At 40.2% G+C, this 18436-nt stretch overlaps 1 protein-coding gene and 3 non-coding genes across 4 annotated transcripts in view; all 4 read right to left on the bottom strand.

Moving 5' to 3' along the window:
• Window positions 1-18436, bottom strand: part of LOC120554236 (zinc finger protein 501-like) — a 41794-nt gene that overhangs the window by 10246 nt on the left and 13112 nt on the right. Inside the window, exon 2 of the mRNA XM_039793007.1 lies at window positions 10935-11006. Within this exon, the coding sequence (XP_039648941.1) occupies window positions 10935-10974 (40 nt within the window). The 5' untranslated portion in view covers window positions 10975-11006. The remainder of the gene's footprint in view (window positions 1-10934; window positions 11007-18436) is intronic.
• trnat-cgu lies at window positions 15153-15225 on the bottom strand. Its single transcript has one exon. It is a non-coding gene; the product is annotated as a tRNA-Thr (tRNA).
• Window positions 15511-15583, bottom strand: trnat-cgu. The gene has a single exon. It is a non-coding gene; the product is annotated as a tRNA-Thr (tRNA).
• trnat-ugu lies at window positions 16116-16188 on the bottom strand. The gene has a single exon. It is a non-coding gene; the product is annotated as a tRNA-Thr (tRNA).

Here is an 18436-nt window from a genome sequence, read left to right as displayed (position 1 = left end):
GAGACTTCAGTACTTTAGTTTTTGTTTGTTAGCTGGTTCGTTTCACTAGTGACGCCTACCGCGGGTCTGAGCTCATCACCGCAAAAAAATGTATAGTTATCCTCATCAACTGTATTCTCTCCTATTTCAAGAGGTTATGGAGAGAAAAAAAATGAAGTTGCTCGTCACTTCAGCTTTGCACAAGAGAATGGACATTATATAGGATATATGGGGGTTTCTTTTGTCCGTTAGATTTTTAGAAATTATTAATTATTACAGGTAATGTTTAATATAATACACAGCTGGGAAGGCAAAGACACTTCTGTTCTCAGCTGAGGTGGACATTACCGCTGCATTGTTAACCATTGCACTTTAGCCTAGCAGCTAGCGACAAAACTGCACGGTTAAATTTCAGCCTGCATGCACGTTTTGTAGCCTAAACAGAGCAGCTTATATTGGTTATATTAGAGAGAGCAACAAGTTAGCGGACTGCCGAGTCGCCCTCTCTGCTCTGTGTCTGCTCAGCTGCTAGACCGCTGTGATGCGAAGTGTCTGCACTCGTCACTGTCGGCAAATACATTTATTTTACATATATTAAATTTTTTAATAGATCAACGGAGAGGAGAGAAAGCAGCGTGGCCGTAAATGACAGCAAGACACAGTAATGACTCTCACATTGGGCCTCATTCACCAATATCTTCCTAAGAATGTTCTTAACTTTGTTCTTAAACTTTTTAAGAAAAGTCTGTTGGATTCATGACATGTTCTTAAAAGAATTGTTTGCACCTGTGTTCTTAGGATTGATGAATCCCACATCTTCGTAATTGAAAGCGTGTGACAGTTGTTCCTCATTAGCATAACAAAACGCCCCGGAAATTCCCATATAAGGACATGACACTTCACGGCCATGTGCAAGAGAATTTGGAGAATGTCCAAAAGACGCACAGACGGTGGTGATCCACCGATCACCAAACGAAAAAAGAACTTGAGTAATTCTGAAATAGAAATTGTACTGCAATACGTAAATGCCAAACGAGGCATAATATTCAGTAGTATTTCCAGTGGTTTTAAAGCCACCAACAAAACGGAGGTATGGATGGAGAGCACGGATTCTGTGAACGCTGTTTCTGGAGACCATGTTCAGGACTGGTCCAGATCCCTGTACGGACCTCGGACAAAAAAATTCAGCCACTTCCACCACTAGCTGGCGCTATAGCAGAAAAAACGCATTTGGCCTTATAACTCCCAAACCGTACATCCCACATTAAAAATACACATATCCACGCATTCCCTGAATTCAGCTGAATCTCCTCATATAGACCATTATAGGCCACGACCATTTCCGCCTAGACTAAAGCGCGTCAAATTGCGAATTATCGTAAACCTACTTTTTCTAACTGCACACTGAAACCTGTGTCATTTCATGTTTTCAATTGGTGGTATTTAAAGGACAAAACAAAATCACCAAAGAACGCAGGATTTAATCAGCTTAATTGCTGATGTAAATGGCAGTGTTAGTTTCTTTGCATACTATGATTTTTGTTTCAACAAATGATCAGAAATACATTACAGTAAAATGCAATCATTGTAAACGACTGTAGAATTAAATAAAATGCAGTAACCAATTATTTGGAGCAAACGGTCATCAATCAAATGTACACTACTGTCGTAAGAGGGTTGCGCAGTGACTCGTTGCTTCTTCGCTGAGGTAAAAAAAAAGGATAGGTATAGGCATATGGTCTTGGGCTGGAGGTCCCAGCCCAACACCATATGCACCATATGTGACAATTTACTCATGTGCAACATCAATGTTGCAAGCGACTTTGAGTTTGTGAGAAGTGCTATATAAATACAATTTTTATTATTATTATTATTATTATTATTATTATTATTATTATTATTATTAATGTACACCTTATTATGCAATATTAATAACTCCTCTGTGCAATACTGGGAATACCGTTTTATTAAACTTTGTCTTTATACTTAACCGTTTTAACTGCTTTATTCTTGCATTTTTACTGATGCTTTTGTCATTGCACTATCCCTTTGGTGCAGTATCACTGAAAATGTCCCCACTGTGGGACTAATTAAAGATCTTATTTTAAATTTTAATATGTTTGTATTTTTCAGATCTCTCAATTGCCATGCTGACCAAGATATTCAATGGGGAAATGTGGAAAGCTGCCATATTCCCAGTCATTACTTTGCCAAATCATCTGTGGTAAGTTTATAAAAATCTTAATTGAAAATAGGAGTAGGAAGTAAATAGAGGACCTTTGGTATTAAAAGTAAATACTTTTTAAATAATTGTGATTACCATGAACCTTGATGTTAGCCCTTTTAGAGAGAAAGTTATGGCATATTTTATGGGACGATGTATAACATGCTATTTAAAGCTTTCATTTAGAAATTGACCTAAATACATATTGTCAGAATGGCGCTTTTTACTGGATGTGCCAGAACTTTCTTAAATTAAATGAAGAAAAAACAGAGGTGGTTGTTTTTGGAGCAGAAGAGGAACGATTGAAAGTCAGCGCTCAGCTTCAAACGACAATGTTGAAAACAGACAAAGCCAGAAATCTTGGTGTAGTCATGGACTCAGACCTGAATTTTAAAAGCCACATTAACATAATAAAAAAATCAACCTAAAAAAATCAATCTATTATCACCTTCAAAATATATCAAGGGTTAAAGGACTTATGTCTCAGCAGGATCTGGAAAAACTTGTCCATGCTTTTATCTTTAGTAGACTTGACTACCGTAACGGTGTCTTTACAGGTCTCCCCAAAAAATCAATCAGACAGCTGCAGCTGATTCAGAACGCTGCTGCCTGAGTCCTCACTAAAACCAAGAAAGTGGATCACATCACTCCAGTACTCAAGTCTCTACACTGGCTTCCAGTGCCTCAAAGAATTGATTTCAAAATACTTTTACTGGGTTTATAAATCACTAAACTGTTTAGGGCCAAAATACATTTCTGATCTGCTACTACATTATGACCCACCCAGACCTCTCAGGTCGTCTGGGACAGGTCTACTTGTTGTCCCCAGAGTCAGAACTAAACAGGGGGAAGCAGCGTTCAGTTTTTATGCTCCACATATTTGGAACAAACTCCCAGAAACCTGTAGGTCCGCTCCAACTCTCAGTTCTTTTAAATCTAAGCTAGACCTAAGACCTATCTTTTTGAGATGTAAACGATTTAACCCATGTCATGTAACTCCTATTCAGTATGCGTTTTTGGACACATACCCTTTTTTTGCTAAAACACAGACTTGACATTCAATGTAAAAGTTATTCCACCCAAAAGTAACTTAAATTACTTTTACCCCCCACCACCACACCCCTCCTCCGTGTGGTGGGTAAAAAAAAAAGAAAGTACACTATGGTCAAAAGTTTTAGAACACCCCAGTTTTTCCAGGTTTTAATTGAAATTCATGCAGTTCAATGTCTCATTGTACTCTCAAATTAAAGAATTGAACAAATTTAAGTTAAAAAAGAAATCATGGAATCAATTTATAAACCAAAATGTAGTCTAAATCTTTTACTCATCAAAGTAGCCCCCTTTGGCAGATATAACAGCTGAACACTTGTGGCATTCTTTCTACAATGGAAATCAAATATTCTTCAGAAAGTTCTTCCCAACTCTGTTGCAGAAGTACCCATAAATGTGTGGCACTTGTAGGTTGCTTTGCTTTCACTTTTCTGTCCAGTTCATCCCAAACCAGCTCAATGGGGTTTAAGTTTGGTGACTGTGCTGGCCACTCCATGTTTTTAAGCTTACCATCTTGTTCTTTTTTGCTAAGGTAGTTCTGGCATAGCTTGGACTTATGTTTTGGGTCATTATCTTGCTGTAGGATGAACCCCTGACCATCTAGGCACATACCAGAGGGTACTGCATGGCGCTGCAAAATGCTGTGGTAGCCGTTTTGGTTCAGGGTGCCTTTCACTCTGTACAAATCACCGACCCTGGATCCAGCAAAACAGCCCCAGACCATCATGCTTCCTCCTCCATGTTTGACAGTTGATGTTACACACTGAGGAACCATCCTTTCACCTACTTGATGGCGTACAAAAATCCTGCGTGATGAACCGAAGATTTCAAATTTTGATTCATCAGTCCATAACACCTTCTTCCAGTCTTCAGTAGTCCATTGACGATGTTTCTTGGCCCAGTCAAGCCTCTTTTTCTTATTCTGACGTCTTAGCAATGGCTTTCTTGCTGCAACTTGACCTATCAAACCTGCAGCTCCAAGTCTTCTCTTTACAGTTGAAACTGGGACTTGCTTATTATGACCACTATTAAGCTGTGCTTGAAGCTGTTGTCCTGTGAGCCGCCTATCACACAAGCTGTTGACTCTCAGAAACTTCAACAAAAGTCTTCTGATTCTGTAGACCTCTTCCTGTCAGAGTTTCCCCAGTTTCTAAGTGCCTTTTGATGGTGAAGAATACTGTACTCACTGACACCTTGACTTTCTTCGCAATTTCTCTGTAGGAAAGACCAACATTCTTAAGTGTTATGATGGTCTTCCATTGTTAATTTTCTTTTTCCCACCATTTTTATAGCAACATACTACTTTCTGCAGTACAATACTGTTCATACAATGCTCACGAGGGTATGGTACCACAGTGTGTTCCAACAATACTTTTATACAAACAGAGGGGGTTGTAAGTAATCCAGACAAGTTGGAACACCTGTGGGAATTGGTAGCACCAACATTCAAAGCTTGATCAACCTCCAGAACAGCTTTACGTTGTTAACCCATTTCTTGTTCCCTGAAAAAGGCCTTTTTGTAAAATTCTGAAATGTACATTATTTTTCAGTTTTGAGTAACCTTACTTATTTTTATAACCTTAAGCAGTTAACTATTTACTAGGGGTATGACGAGACACTCGCTCACGAGACAAGACGAGACACGAGATTGGGGTCACGAGAGCGAGACGCGATTTTAACACTAATTTAAAGAAAACTTCAGTTAAGAAATATGACTGGGAAAAATAGTCTTTACTCAGAGAACCAAGGTTACAAGCTAGGGGTGTGACGAGACGCTTACTCCACGAGACGAAACACATCACGAGATTGGGTTCATGAGAACGAAGGCGAGATTTCTCGTCGAGGTGAAAAGTTGTCTCGTTAGGCGATGTGATGTCAGCGTGATGGAGCGTGGAATTACTATTGAAAATCCCACTGCCACTTTTAAATCATTTGTGTGGCAACATTTTGGTTTTCCTCGCGGAAATATAACGGCGCGAAAAGGTGACCGACAAGACGAACACAATATGTAAACATTGTAAGAAAGAAATGCCGTATACCGCGGCTAACACGAGCACTATGCAAAAACACTTACAGACACCACAGCTCTCTACTAACTACTGCACCCGCGACTCGCGGGTGCAGTAGTTAGTAGTACGGCATTTCTTTCTTACAATGTTTACATATTGTGTTCGTCTTGTCTGTCACTCTTTCACTCTTTTCACCTCGACGAGAAATCTCGTCACGCGAGATCTCGTAAAACGAGATCTCGTCACACCCTTACTATTTACCATTGGACCATTTCAAGCTATTCATTGGACTTGAACTGCTCAAATTTCAATAAAAAAACTAAAAAGATTGGGTGTTCTAAAACCTTTGACCGGTAGTGTATATTACAGCACAAATGTCTTATTCTCAGACACATGCTCAGTGTCATTTTATGGGGGTGTCAAAAGAACATTAGAAAGATTTCTAACACATGACAAAGGCCAACAATGTGAGTGTATTAAGAGAGGATGACATTGTTGGATTAGCTTGAGGAAAAAGTACACTTCAACTTTGGACATGAGTCATATTGTTGTAAACCAAGAAACTTGCCACATTTGCTGTAAAAACTTAAGAGATGGCTCTGATGTGGTAGAGGTTCATCAGAAGGGAGCTGATGGACAGAAACCACCAACACTAGGCAAAATGATATGATAAATATGCAATTACTTAAGGGAAATCTTATAATTACAATATATATTTATATATATAAATAATTGTGCTTATTTATCATACAAATATGCTAATTAGAATATTAAATGGCCAAAACATGTATAAGGTACCAGTATTCATGGTGTAGTAGGAATACAAAGGAGTAATGGTCTTTTTAAAGAGCAACGTGCAGGTTGAATTCATAACTGAATTAATACTTAATGTTGTCTGAAGAGGTCTTTTAAAAATACATAAGTAGAAATTGCTATGTTACACAAACCCTAAAGCAGAAACTTTGATGAAAGGGTGCCCATTTTTAAGCTAGGCTCTGTCCATCTGAAATAGCCTTTCCCGCTAGCAACGCATCATATGACGTAGGCAGAGGTAAACAATAGGTTTCTTCTCACTCTACAGTGGTGAGAGAGAGCTATAGAGAAAGTTTATGTAAGTCATAATGGTAAATTATTGTGTTTGTGCTGGTTGCACAAAGTCCAGCCTGTCAGGAAATCGTGTACATAATTTTCCTTGTAGGAAAAGCAAGGTTTTTCGTTTTTGGGTGCGTTTTGTGCAGGTGAAGTGAGCAGACTTCACTGCCGCGTCTGTCACCACACACTCGTCGTTTGTGGCGCTCATTTCACTCCGGAGAGTTATAGACCTGGAGATTTGTTGGAGTCTCGGATGGGATTTTGGAGTAAGGACAATAAACGCTTATTACCGATGCTGTTCCCTCGGTGCACTCGATGGAATCAAGTCCACCACCATCAAAGCTTTCACCTGAATCTGGCGCGGGCAGGACCAAGTGCTAGCACTTGCAGAAATTCCATGCACCGAAAAAGAGCTCCTAGCAGAGTAAGTCTTACTTTTAATTCTTGTAACTCTTAATTTGGCTGATTTCGTAATGTTTTAGTCTAATAATTTCAGAATAAAGAAGTGATTTGAGCGTGTATGTATTGGGCAATCCACCATCTAACTAGTAACATACGTGTTAGCTTGGCTATTGCATTAGCAAACATTTGGTAGCTGTTGCTTTTTTGACCCCTCCCTAAATTTGCTAAATTAAACCCCCCTCTCTCTTTAAACCCCCCCACAACCAACCCCCCCCCCCCCCCTCCCTCCAAAAAAAAAAAAAAAATTTTTTTTTTTTTTTTCTTCCCTTTTCCTTTTTTTTTTTCTTCTTGCTCTGTTTTCTTTTCCTCCCCCTCCAAACACCCCGTTTTCCCCTCATTTTATTAAGCTAGCTGTGAGCTGTTGGCAGCTAGCTAGCCCAAACACCCCCGTTTCCCCCGCATTTTATTAAGCTAGCTGTGAGCTGTTGGCAGGCAGCTAGATGGCACAAACACCCCGTTTCCCCACATTTTATTAAGCTAGCTGTGAGCTGTTGGCATGCAGCTAGCTAGCACAAACACCCCGTTTCCCCCGCATTTTATTAAGCTAGCTATGAGCTGTTGGCATGCAGCTAGCTAGCACAAAACTCCAGTTTCCCCTGCATTTTATTAAGCTAGCTGTGAGCTGTTGGCATGCAGCTAGCTAGCCACACACCCCGTTTCCCCGCATTTTATTAAGCTAGCTATGAGCTGTTGGCAGCTAGCTAGCACAAACACCCCCGTTTCCCCCGCATTTTATTAAGCTAGCTGTGAGCTGTTGGCAGGCAGCTAGCTAGCACAAACACCCCCGTTTCCCCCGCATTTTATTAAGCTAGCTATGAGCTGTTGGCAGCTAGCTAGCACAAACACCCCCGTTTCCCCCGCATTTTATTAAGCTAGCTATGAGCTGTTGGCAGGCAGCTAGCTAGCACAAAACTCCAGTTTCCCCTGCATTTCAATTCAGACCATTCTCCCGCACGATTTTGTATCCCAGTAGGCTACTCTCTGGTAATTTACAAAGTCCAAAATGATATATTAATCAATATGCTGAAATCTTGCCACAAGAGGTTTTGACACGTCAGAGCTGCTTTGGTTTTATTTCTCTTTTTTTATTATTACTGATCCAGTTGGTAACATAGCTTGTATCCTATTTTTGTGAGTGATTTTGAACCTCCGTGTTTTTCAGATTTTGGCAGAGCGTGCAGCCAGTAATGAAGGGATAGATGCACCTGACAGAGGGCTTCTCTCTACAGGATCCTGGGCCATTAGTGCTTCATCGTGGGTCACAGTGCAACATCAGATGTCTGCAAAGCTCATCAGGTAGTGTAACTTGTATCTATCATTAGCTGTATATGACACAAACATTTACAAATTACTTCTAATGGTAGGAAGAAGACATTTCATACTGGACTGTATTAGGTTGTATGTGTTGTGACCACTGACTATGTGATGTTGTGCAACTCATATATATATTTTTTTTTTCACCTAGCAGTTTTCCTTGGACTAGGGTGGCCCCTAAATCATGGCTGCAGCTGTCGCCGTGGTCCTGCTATGCACGTCCTGCTACACCATGAACTACTGCAACTACTATTTATACTCGTAGTTCAATTATCTTTATTGTGACTATTATTGCCACTGTTCATCACACCCCCAACCGGCACCGTCAGACACCGCCTACCAAGTGCCTGGGTCTGTCCCAGGTTTCTTCCTGAGAGGGAGGTTTTCCTCGCCACTGTCACACTGAATGCTTGCTCTTGGGGGAATTACTAGAATTGTTGGGTCCCTGTAAATTATAGTGTAACATCTCCAAATTATAGTGTAAATTATACCTACTCTATTTGTAAAGTGTCTTGAGAGTACTCTTGTTATGATGTATTAAAGTTGACAAAGATGAGACTTTATTGATCTGGTGGTGAAATTCACAAGCTACCTGCAAAGTCAAACTAAAGTAATGCAAAGGTAGTGTAAAGCATTACAATTCAGAGACTGTAATATAACTAATTACTCTGAAATGACAATAACTAGTAATCTATAATGAACTACATTTTGGAAGTAACTTGCCCAACACTCCTAGTTACTATCAATGAAATTATGAATACATTTTATACAACAAGACACTTTGTGATTGTGTTCATTTTGTGAAAACAAAATATATTTATTGATTGCCTCCCTTCCTCTGGAAACTGCCTCCTGATTGCGGCCACAACACAAGCTGGTATTGCCTTCCTGATCTCCCTGCCCAGAAACCCATATGTCTATCGGACCACCTGCCTGTAGGCTGTGTATCGGAATTGCCTAGAGAATGATAGGGGTGCAATGTTGATATTGATAATCCTGTTAACAGTCAATATGATCAAGAGTGATAGACTTATTTGATGTAACATTTTCAGTTATTCTATTCCATAAAGGTATGTATGCACATCAGTTTAAAAATTTGCTAATCCCTTAGCATCAAAAATGCACATTAGATTAGATTATACTTTATTGTCATTGTGCAGAGTACACGTACAAAGACAACAAAATGCAGTTTGCGTCCAACCAGAAGTGAAACCAAATCAAATATGTATAAGTGTAAGTAATGAACATATACAGATATGTGCAATGTAGTAGGAGTAACATAGTAGTAAGAATATAGATGTATATGCAGGGTATTAACAGAATATATTATAAGAAAAACGGAATAAATATGGATATTCAGTATGAACCATATAGACAGATATGTGCAGTGTGGTAACAGTACCATTGTAGTGCAGAAATGGTAACGTAAGAATAAGTGTACTGTATGTGCAGGAGGAATAGTATGAAGAGCAGTAGAATATGGCTATATATATATATATAAGTAGTTACAGTATGTACATTAATTATTTTTGATAGTTTATTTGTTTAGAAAACTGACGACTATAATAGAAGTGTATAATAATATAACAGTGTTATAAATTACTCTGATCTAAACATACTCTGGTCTGTTGGCTTGGAGAGGGCCATACTCCTGCCTGAAGTTGAGGTATGCTACCTGCAGCGAGAACGGGTTGAGGCAGCAGGCATCAAAGCCGGGATGGAGCGTCAGGCAGGTAATGTCCGTGGCCGGGACTAAACCCTCAACTAGTGCCCAGTAGGCATCCACCTCTCGACAACACATGCTGTCCACCGCCGACGCCATAGCCTCACAATGTCCGCACTAAACACCTAGCCAACAAAACGACTATGTGCTAGTGCTAACCTGCTTCTCTTAATACATTCATGGCTCTGATGGACTCCACAGCTGTCTGAGCATTAAAATCTTAGGTTGTAGAATATCACAAGACAAAACGTTGCTGGCTTAAATTAAGACAATCTACATGTATGTTTAATCTAAAAAGCGTGAAAGTATGTTTGCTAAAGCAGATTTTTTGTATAACACCAATGTATTAGCCTAGATGAACCAGAGTTAGCCACCATACTACACAGTAACTCACAAAGTCACTTGCCCTATTCGCCACTGGGTTCGCAACTCTACTTCTCTCTTCTGCCCATTGTTTCCTCCCCTGATCTCCCCCTAATCTCCCCCTGACCTCTATCTCTTCTAGGAGGCTCATAATTATAGGCCTGTGTGCCATCATAGGCATGCTCGCCAACGTTGAGAGCTCGGTTTCTTCATCCGCGTACCCCATTGTAATTTGAGCATGAACTTGACCAGACTCCCTCGCGTTACGTCACTTCCGGTCAGTGATAGATAGATGCGGAAGTTATTTTATCACAATTTTATCTCAAAATATCGTTTATGGTGGTTATATATTCCTCCAGTTTTGAAAATATAGTTGTTTATCATTAATATACACTATGCTGTATAGGGGTGTCCAACCTGCACATTGCTCTTTAAGGACCTGGCGGCCGCCATTTTGACAATGGGGCCTTTCTTGAAGTCAAACTTTGGTAAACTTTTAGTATGTTTTTAGGTACATCTGATACTACTGTAAACCACTGAAAAATCTTTTGTTAGAATTTTTTTGGGGTCAAGCCATATTTGCAGCTGACTAAAAAGTTATATGGCATTATAAACCAGAGCCAGCTCATACAACAATGAATCTCCCCCAACAGGGTAACGTTAACGTTAAGTAAGAAGAAATAGAAGAAGAATATAGAACATTGTAAACGTCTCCCACCTCTCCACTGGCCAGCAGACAGTTTCCTCTCAGAGTCCATGTTGAAGTGTCTCTCCTCAACTTCTCCCCGACCTGCATTTGAGGAAAAACACGGAGCTCACAACATATCCGATAACACACGTTAGCAGGAGCTAGCTGCGGCTAACGTTAGCTTAGCGCGCGGACTCCCTGCAACAACAGCGGTAAACGCGTTTCCGGTCGGAGAAAGAAAACAGACCTGCTCTTTGTAGCTCCGTTTCAGGTTTTAAAACCTCATGCAGCAGTTTGGGATGTTTCTCTCTGGAAGGACACCAAACACTGGCGCCTTTTACTCCGCCGTCCTCAACACGAACTAAAATACAAACAATGAGACGGAGGTGGTAGCATCTTCCGCGACCCGGAAACACAAACCCAACTTCCGTTACACTCCTCTGCCCTTCAAAATAAAATTAAATGTTTTAAGAGTCTTGTTTAGGTGCATACCACCACCTACTGTACCGGAGTGTGTAATATCAAGGCTTTAGTACTTCAGGTTACAGTTTAATAAAAATAATTATAATAAAAAAATATCAAATAAAATAAAAATAAAAAACAACTATACTTTACGATCTAATCCTGTAGATTTAAGGAAACTAAATAGAGCTTTGCAGCAATCCCTTGAATTTTAAAAGTCGATTTTACCCACTGTCCTTTAATAAGATGAGATCAAATCAGTGGTTGAATGTACTGTACTTTTAAGATATTATCATCATAGGCGGAGTTTGACATTTGAGCCAGGGGGAGCAAAAAAATAAAATAAAAAAAAATAAAAACTCATTGTAGCATCTAAGACCTGCCTACCACTTGGGGAACACAGCACGAGCACATATGGACAAAACAAAAATGCTAAATAAACCTATATGTTTATTTTTAAAGCAGAATTTAAATGACATTGCAATAATTTAACAATTCGCCCTCATGAAATCCAATTGCGGCACGGCTGTCTTGGAACACAATAGACAGACGGTGGCGGAACGCCCCGACACTTAAATTCAACAAAAATGTAACAGTGAACAATCAGTGTTCGACCTACAGTCTGTTGATATGCCTCTCCAAACTCAGAAACCAAGCGCAATCACACCATAAAACGTTAAGACACATATAGTTTCTGCTGATAGCCAGGACTCTCTCTGTCCTGTTTCTTCAGGAATGATTTCACACATCAATTCACGGAAGAGCACTCCACAAGCACTAAATTTAATTTGTGCGCCAAGCAGTGTATGTAGGCTGCATAGGGGTGAGTCTCCGTGATGCGCTGCTGCACACCAGACACATAACCTGTTATCACAGACGCACCGTTGTAACTCTGTGCCACAATTGGGTTTTTAAGACCACACATATCAAGCCCTTTGTAGATGGCCTCCACAATCCCAGCCGCGTTGCGAGATGCAGAGCAATCCATAAAACACAAAAACCCTCCTTGGTTTCCAATTCCTCGGCTTATCGTATGCACACTGACAGCTGCTCAGTTTTGTAGGACCTAGACGCGTACGCAATTATAGAGAAAAATCCAGTTTCCTGCATGTTTTCAGCAATGTTGTTGTAAAGCATGTGTGCACCGATGTCAATTATTTCATTTTGAAAATCTGGGCTTGTGGCATTAAAATAATTGGAAGGCATGTTTCCTTAATCAGCATCATATTTCGATAAAAAACTGCAACCCTTCGAGGAAATTGCCACGCGATTCTGACTCTTCTCCCTCCTTGTGCCCACGAAAGGGCAATCCAAGTTTAGACAGTAACCTGACAACATCAACTACTTTGCATAGATAAGCTCTGTTCTTTTCAACTATAGCTTTATGGCTTTCAGACAGTTTAGCTGCAATAGAGCCATTTGAGGATGAGCTGGTTTGGAAGTTATTCCATTTAATCATACAGTTCAGGTGCAATTACCCATTTCAGCCACCAGGGGGCAGTGCTCCCCCTGTCCCCCCGCAAACTTCGCCCATGATTATCATATTTTATACGTCTAATGAATTATACTTTTTGACTTGGATCGACTGCACGGCACAGATTCCGGCAGTACTAAATGAGGTCTCTCTGTTCTCTAAAGCCTCTGGTTGACATTTAAATATGAAAAAATGTGAAAGATATACACTTTTGAAGATTACCCTCTGATTATTGTGTATAATAAACCTGTCATTTTGAAGTTCAATATTTAAGGATCATAGTCGAAAGAAAAAGAATATAGTTAGGTAAATATTGGAGATGTATTTGAAAGATGGAGACAGCTTAGAGCCCAAAAGGATGCAGAGTTGGTTAATTTCCTCCTGAACAGGTAAGCATTAGCTTCAGGCTAATTTATCACGGCTACAAGTGACGGGCATTTTATGTCATTTCAACATTCATGTACTGACATTGAATTATATAGCTAGAGTACCCGAGTTGGTTACTCGCAAAACCAATTGAGACACGGCCAGTAAAGTTATCCCGGCTGCTCCTGGCTAACGCCGCCGTGCTAACCCTGCTAACTGCTAACGCTACTGTTTACAACGTGTAGCCTGTTCAGCGGCCGTAGCCGACAATGGTGATTTATATTAAGAGCCAAGAGAGGAGCTGTAAATCGGGAAGAGAGGACCGTGAGTTTGCAGTGTGTTTAGCGGTTCCTTCCGTAATTCTAAGCCGAGGAAGTGTGTCTGTCAGTTGGGTACTGAGCTCCGCGTGAGCACGGGCTTCTATGACTGTCAATATAGCCAACATCTAACGTTAGCTACTCCGCTGTGCTGTTGGGCTCTGGGAAATCAGGAATTTTGTTTGTTTTTCTTGTTGAAAATAAACAGTTCACTGTATGTAAATGCTGGTGACAACACTGACTACGTTTACATGCAGCCAATAACCCGTTCAAAACCGGAATATTAGCAATAACCCGGTCGCGCACGGCCATGTAAACACCGGCAAAAACCCGAATATGCTCATATTCGGGTTTTTAAAAACCCGAATATGCTACCTGGGTTACCACTTTATCAAAACCCAATTTTTGGTTACCGGCACCCATCAAAGGAACATGGATTTGTGTTTCTGCGATGTTCTATTCACAAGGAGTCTCGGTCTTTTGAGTAGAGGAACTTCTTGTATGCGCCAGAAAACATAGTTATAATAATAATTATATACTATAATAATATAGTTATATATATATATGTCAATGCAGAAAACCTGCGCGTGTAGTAACCGGAAGTAAACAAGAAGTAGAGGTAAACATGGCGAGACGCAGCACAGCACCACACTTTTGGCGCAGGAGGAAACCAATTTCTTTATTAGTGTGGTGAAAACCATGAATATAATGTCTTTTGTTGACGGCAGAAATAACCGAGATAGTGAGATTTATAAGAAGGTGACCGAAAAGTTATTGCGTCTTAAGGTTGTCCGTGCAGCAGTCTCAGACGCTAACCGGTGTCGCCGTATCGTCGGATATTGCCATTTGATTACAAATGCCATGTAGGAGTAACTCTCTCTGCTCGCGCATGTAAACGGGTTATTCCGAATGTTTCAGAAACCCGAATAGTGACCTTAACCCGACCATAACCCGAAAATTGACAGCTTGTAAACGTAGTCACTGTGTTGAGGTAATCACATGGGGGTAAGCCTCTCTCCACAGCGCGTACCTCCTATGGCGCCATTTTGATGCTAACAAGCCATCACCCGCCGTTAGCATTCCATTGACTGCCATTCATTTTGATGAATAACTTTACATCTGAAGCGTTTAAAGACTTTATTTGTCAATTGTTGATTTCTAAAGAAACACGACAATGTATAAATGGCTCCATTACCTTGTACCTCACATTATGGCTCCATAGCAGATGGTTTTGTAAAAATATGTTAACGATTGTGTCATAACCATGAGACTCTCGGTCACAGAGTAGAGGAAATACCGTATAGTACAGGTGAAGCTCTCAGGCAGTTTCAACTTACTTTAGCTGTTTAAGTTAAATTACTAATGTTAACTAGCATTTTAGTTAGCAATAATTCACCTCTGTATACATACGCTGTCCGTCTCTGCAATGCAGAACGATTGAGATTTCTCTTGGCACAGCTACCAGAAGGCTTCCAACTTTCAGACAGGTTGCTCACGTCACATCTACGTCATCTCTCTCAGTTGAAGGCTGCGCAGTTCAACCATCACCGGAAGAGTGCTTTTAACAGAGGAGCAACACGATCAGTTTGTGCAATTCTTTTACTGTCTACGGTTAATCAACAAATAATCAGGCACTGATGGGATTTGAACCCAGGATCTCCTGTTTACGAGACAGGCGCTTTAACCACTAAGCTACAGCACCTCTGATACTGTAAACATACAGTTTGCTCAATTTGTCGGAGACCTACTAGACCTACTCTATCTGTAAAGTGTCTTGAGATAACTCTTGTTATGATTTTATAGCATAAATAAAATGGAACCAGCAGACTTCCAATTTTCAGACAGGTCACTCACATCACATCTACATTTTCAAGATCAGTCGGAGGCTGCGCAGTAACGCTCATCCGTCACCGGGAAAATTCTTCTGATAGCAGACGCTGGTAAGGGGATTGGTTGGCATATGTCTACAGGTGATCAACTGATAATGAGGCACTGCTGGGATTTGAACCCAGGATCTCCTGTTTACGAGACAGGCGCTTTAACCACTAAGCTACAGCGCCTCTTATACTGTAAACATACAGTTTGCTCAATTTGTCGGGGCTGAACGTGGCTGTCAGTACCCAATCCGTTCCACCGGCACGATCCGTTCTGCGCATGTGCAAGATGACACGTATGCCATGACGATAGGTTTGCACTGTTAAAGTCCCCAAGAACAATGAGCAGGGAGTCTGGATGTTAGAACGTGATATAATTCTCAAAAAAAACTCTTCTGAATTACTAGTAGGTAGGAAATGAAGGATATGCAGCAATGCTCCTCTCTTTACTTACTTAAATAAATCCAAATCTCATTTAGGCCAACTGTTCATCATACTGAGCTTTAACTTTTTTAGCTAACTTGACAATACTAACACATGTTAATACAAAGTTTATGACGCATTTTCTGTATGGATCATATTGTGGTTTTAAACTTCAACTGGTAACAGCCTAATGTTACATATAACTTTTTGGATATGGGAAATCAGGTATTAAGATTGTTTGCCCTTGTTGAAAATAAAGCAACAACCACTGCGTTAAGAGAATCAACTGATAATCAGGTACTGCTGGGATTTGAACCTAGGATCTCCTGTTTACAAGACAGGTACTTTAACCACTAAGCTACAGCACCTCCTACATTCTGGCATTCTCTTGGACACTGCTGAGAGGGTTAAGGACTTCAAATTCCTGGGAACACACATCTCACAAGACATCACCTGGGCAACCAACACCACAGCCCTTGTTAAGAACCACGCTCCGTTTCATTGATTCAAATAAAGTAAGGAAATTTGTGTTTGGTGGATAATTTCTTTGTGGTAACAATGCTTTTTGGCAATAAATGTTATACCGTTGGAAAGCCTGTTTAGTTCCCTTAGAAATGGTGCCCCATTTGTAAGGAAAATGCATTTGTGGGATGAGCAGCAGCGCTTAGTATGTGGGTTGTGCCCATGAAAAATTTGCCAAATCTTCTCTGCCAATGCCAAACACACTGGTCGCACACCAGAGATGGCAAAAGTACTCACTTCCCGTACTTAAGTAGAAGTACAGATACTTGTGTTAAAAAATACTCTGGTAAAAGTAGAAGTACTGATTTAACTTCATTACTTAAAGTGATGGTTCGGAGTAATTTCACCCTAGGGTCCTTTGCACCATGACCTCGAGCCAAACACCCCCAGAAGCTGTTTTCACCTGGGTCTAACATTGGGAAAGTTAGCGTAGAGTAGCGTTAGCCGCTGAATAGCTTAGCGCAGAGGCTAATGGATCCGAAGTGTCTCTTAACATTACCCCACTAATAATGCCGAAATGATACCAAGGTCTACACTAGTATATATAGGTTATGCACTCATAAAACGATGGATTGTAAAGTTTGTAAGTACACCAGAAGTTTATGTAAATAACACTTGCCTGCTCTTGGCTTGCTCTCTGCGTTGTTTTGTTGTGTTGGGCTGTAAGACGAGTGCTTAGGGACATCTACAAATTACAACACCGAAAAAGATGCAACAAAAATATTTTTTAATTTAACTTATTTTTTAAAGTAAGTGCTGTAGTATAACTAGCAGGAGACAAGTAATAATTGAGGTAAGTTTGGAGACATTACCTTATTTAATCATTAAATTAATAAATATTTTTGTTGCATCTCTTTTCGGTGTTTGTAATTTGTAGATGTCCCTAAGCACTCTTACTGCCCGGTAGTAACAGCAGCAGCAGCAGCAGCAGCAGAGAGCAGAGAGCAGAAGCCAGCAGGCAAGTGTTATTTACATAAACTTCTGGTGTACTGACAAACTTTACAATCCATTGTTTTATGAGTGCATAACCTATATATACTAGTGTAGACTTTGGTATCATTTCGGGCATTATTAGTGGGGTAATGTTAAGAGACACTTCGGATCCATTAGCCTCTGCGCTAAGCTATTCAGCTGATAACGCTATGCTACGCTAACGCTCCCAATGTTCGACCCAGGTGAAAAAGCTTCTGGGGGGGTGTTTGGCTTGAGATCATGGTGCAAAGGACCCTACAGTGAAATTACTCCGAACCATCACTTAAAGTAAAAGTAACAAAGTACAGGCTTTGAAATGTACTTAAAGTATAAAAGTAAAAGTAGCCTTGCGAATGACAACCACTTTTTATGCAAAGCTACCTGGACCACACACGTTACTAGAGTGCAAGATGAGAAACTTCAGTGGACATAAAAACCAGGCTCTTTATATGCCATTGTCTACATTTTAAATGGATGTCTGCCAAACATCACATATATGATTATTGTGCCAGAGACTGGGACTCCAGCTTAATAAGATTCTGACTGAGTAGCAAGATATGGATTCAATTGTGATTCTGTGAGAATTCACAGATCCAGTTTCTCTTTTTTTAATCTTCCCCTTAACATTTAAAGGAATCTACATGTATGTGTGTGTGCTCAAATAAGAAAATAAAGGATACAATATGAATTACTAAACATAGATTAATTAAGAAGTTCCCCATACTTTTAGAGTTACACAGCACATTGGCCAAGAGTCATACTTGATGCCTCCTAGCCTATCTCAAACATCTCTCTCAGATGAGGCCAGGGATGATTGGGAATGTCTTGCTGCTTGTCTGCCTAATCTCTGGGATCTCTGTTTTCTTCATTTTCAATCATGTCGCCGTCCATACTACTAGTGCTAACGTTACCGCCATCAAGCTGCAATTATTTGCCGCAAATGAATGCAGAATGCGGCCGAATCTGTCGAGTCGTCTTGTAGTGGTCCGTTACATGCAACGTAGCCTACAGTATATTCCCATCCAATTAGATTGAATTCGGTATTGATCACGTGAAAAATAATAACGGTAACTCCAGTGAAATTATTTGAAACTTGCTAGTGAGGACTAGATTAAGACCATA

Source organism: Perca fluviatilis, chromosome 24, assembly GCF_010015445.1.
Source record: "Perca fluviatilis chromosome 24, GENO_Pfluv_1.0, whole genome shotgun sequence".
In the NCBI taxonomy this organism is placed as follows: Eukaryota; Metazoa; Chordata; class Actinopteri; order Perciformes; family Percidae; genus Perca; species Perca fluviatilis.
This window is presented reverse-complemented; position numbering and strand designations above follow the sequence as displayed.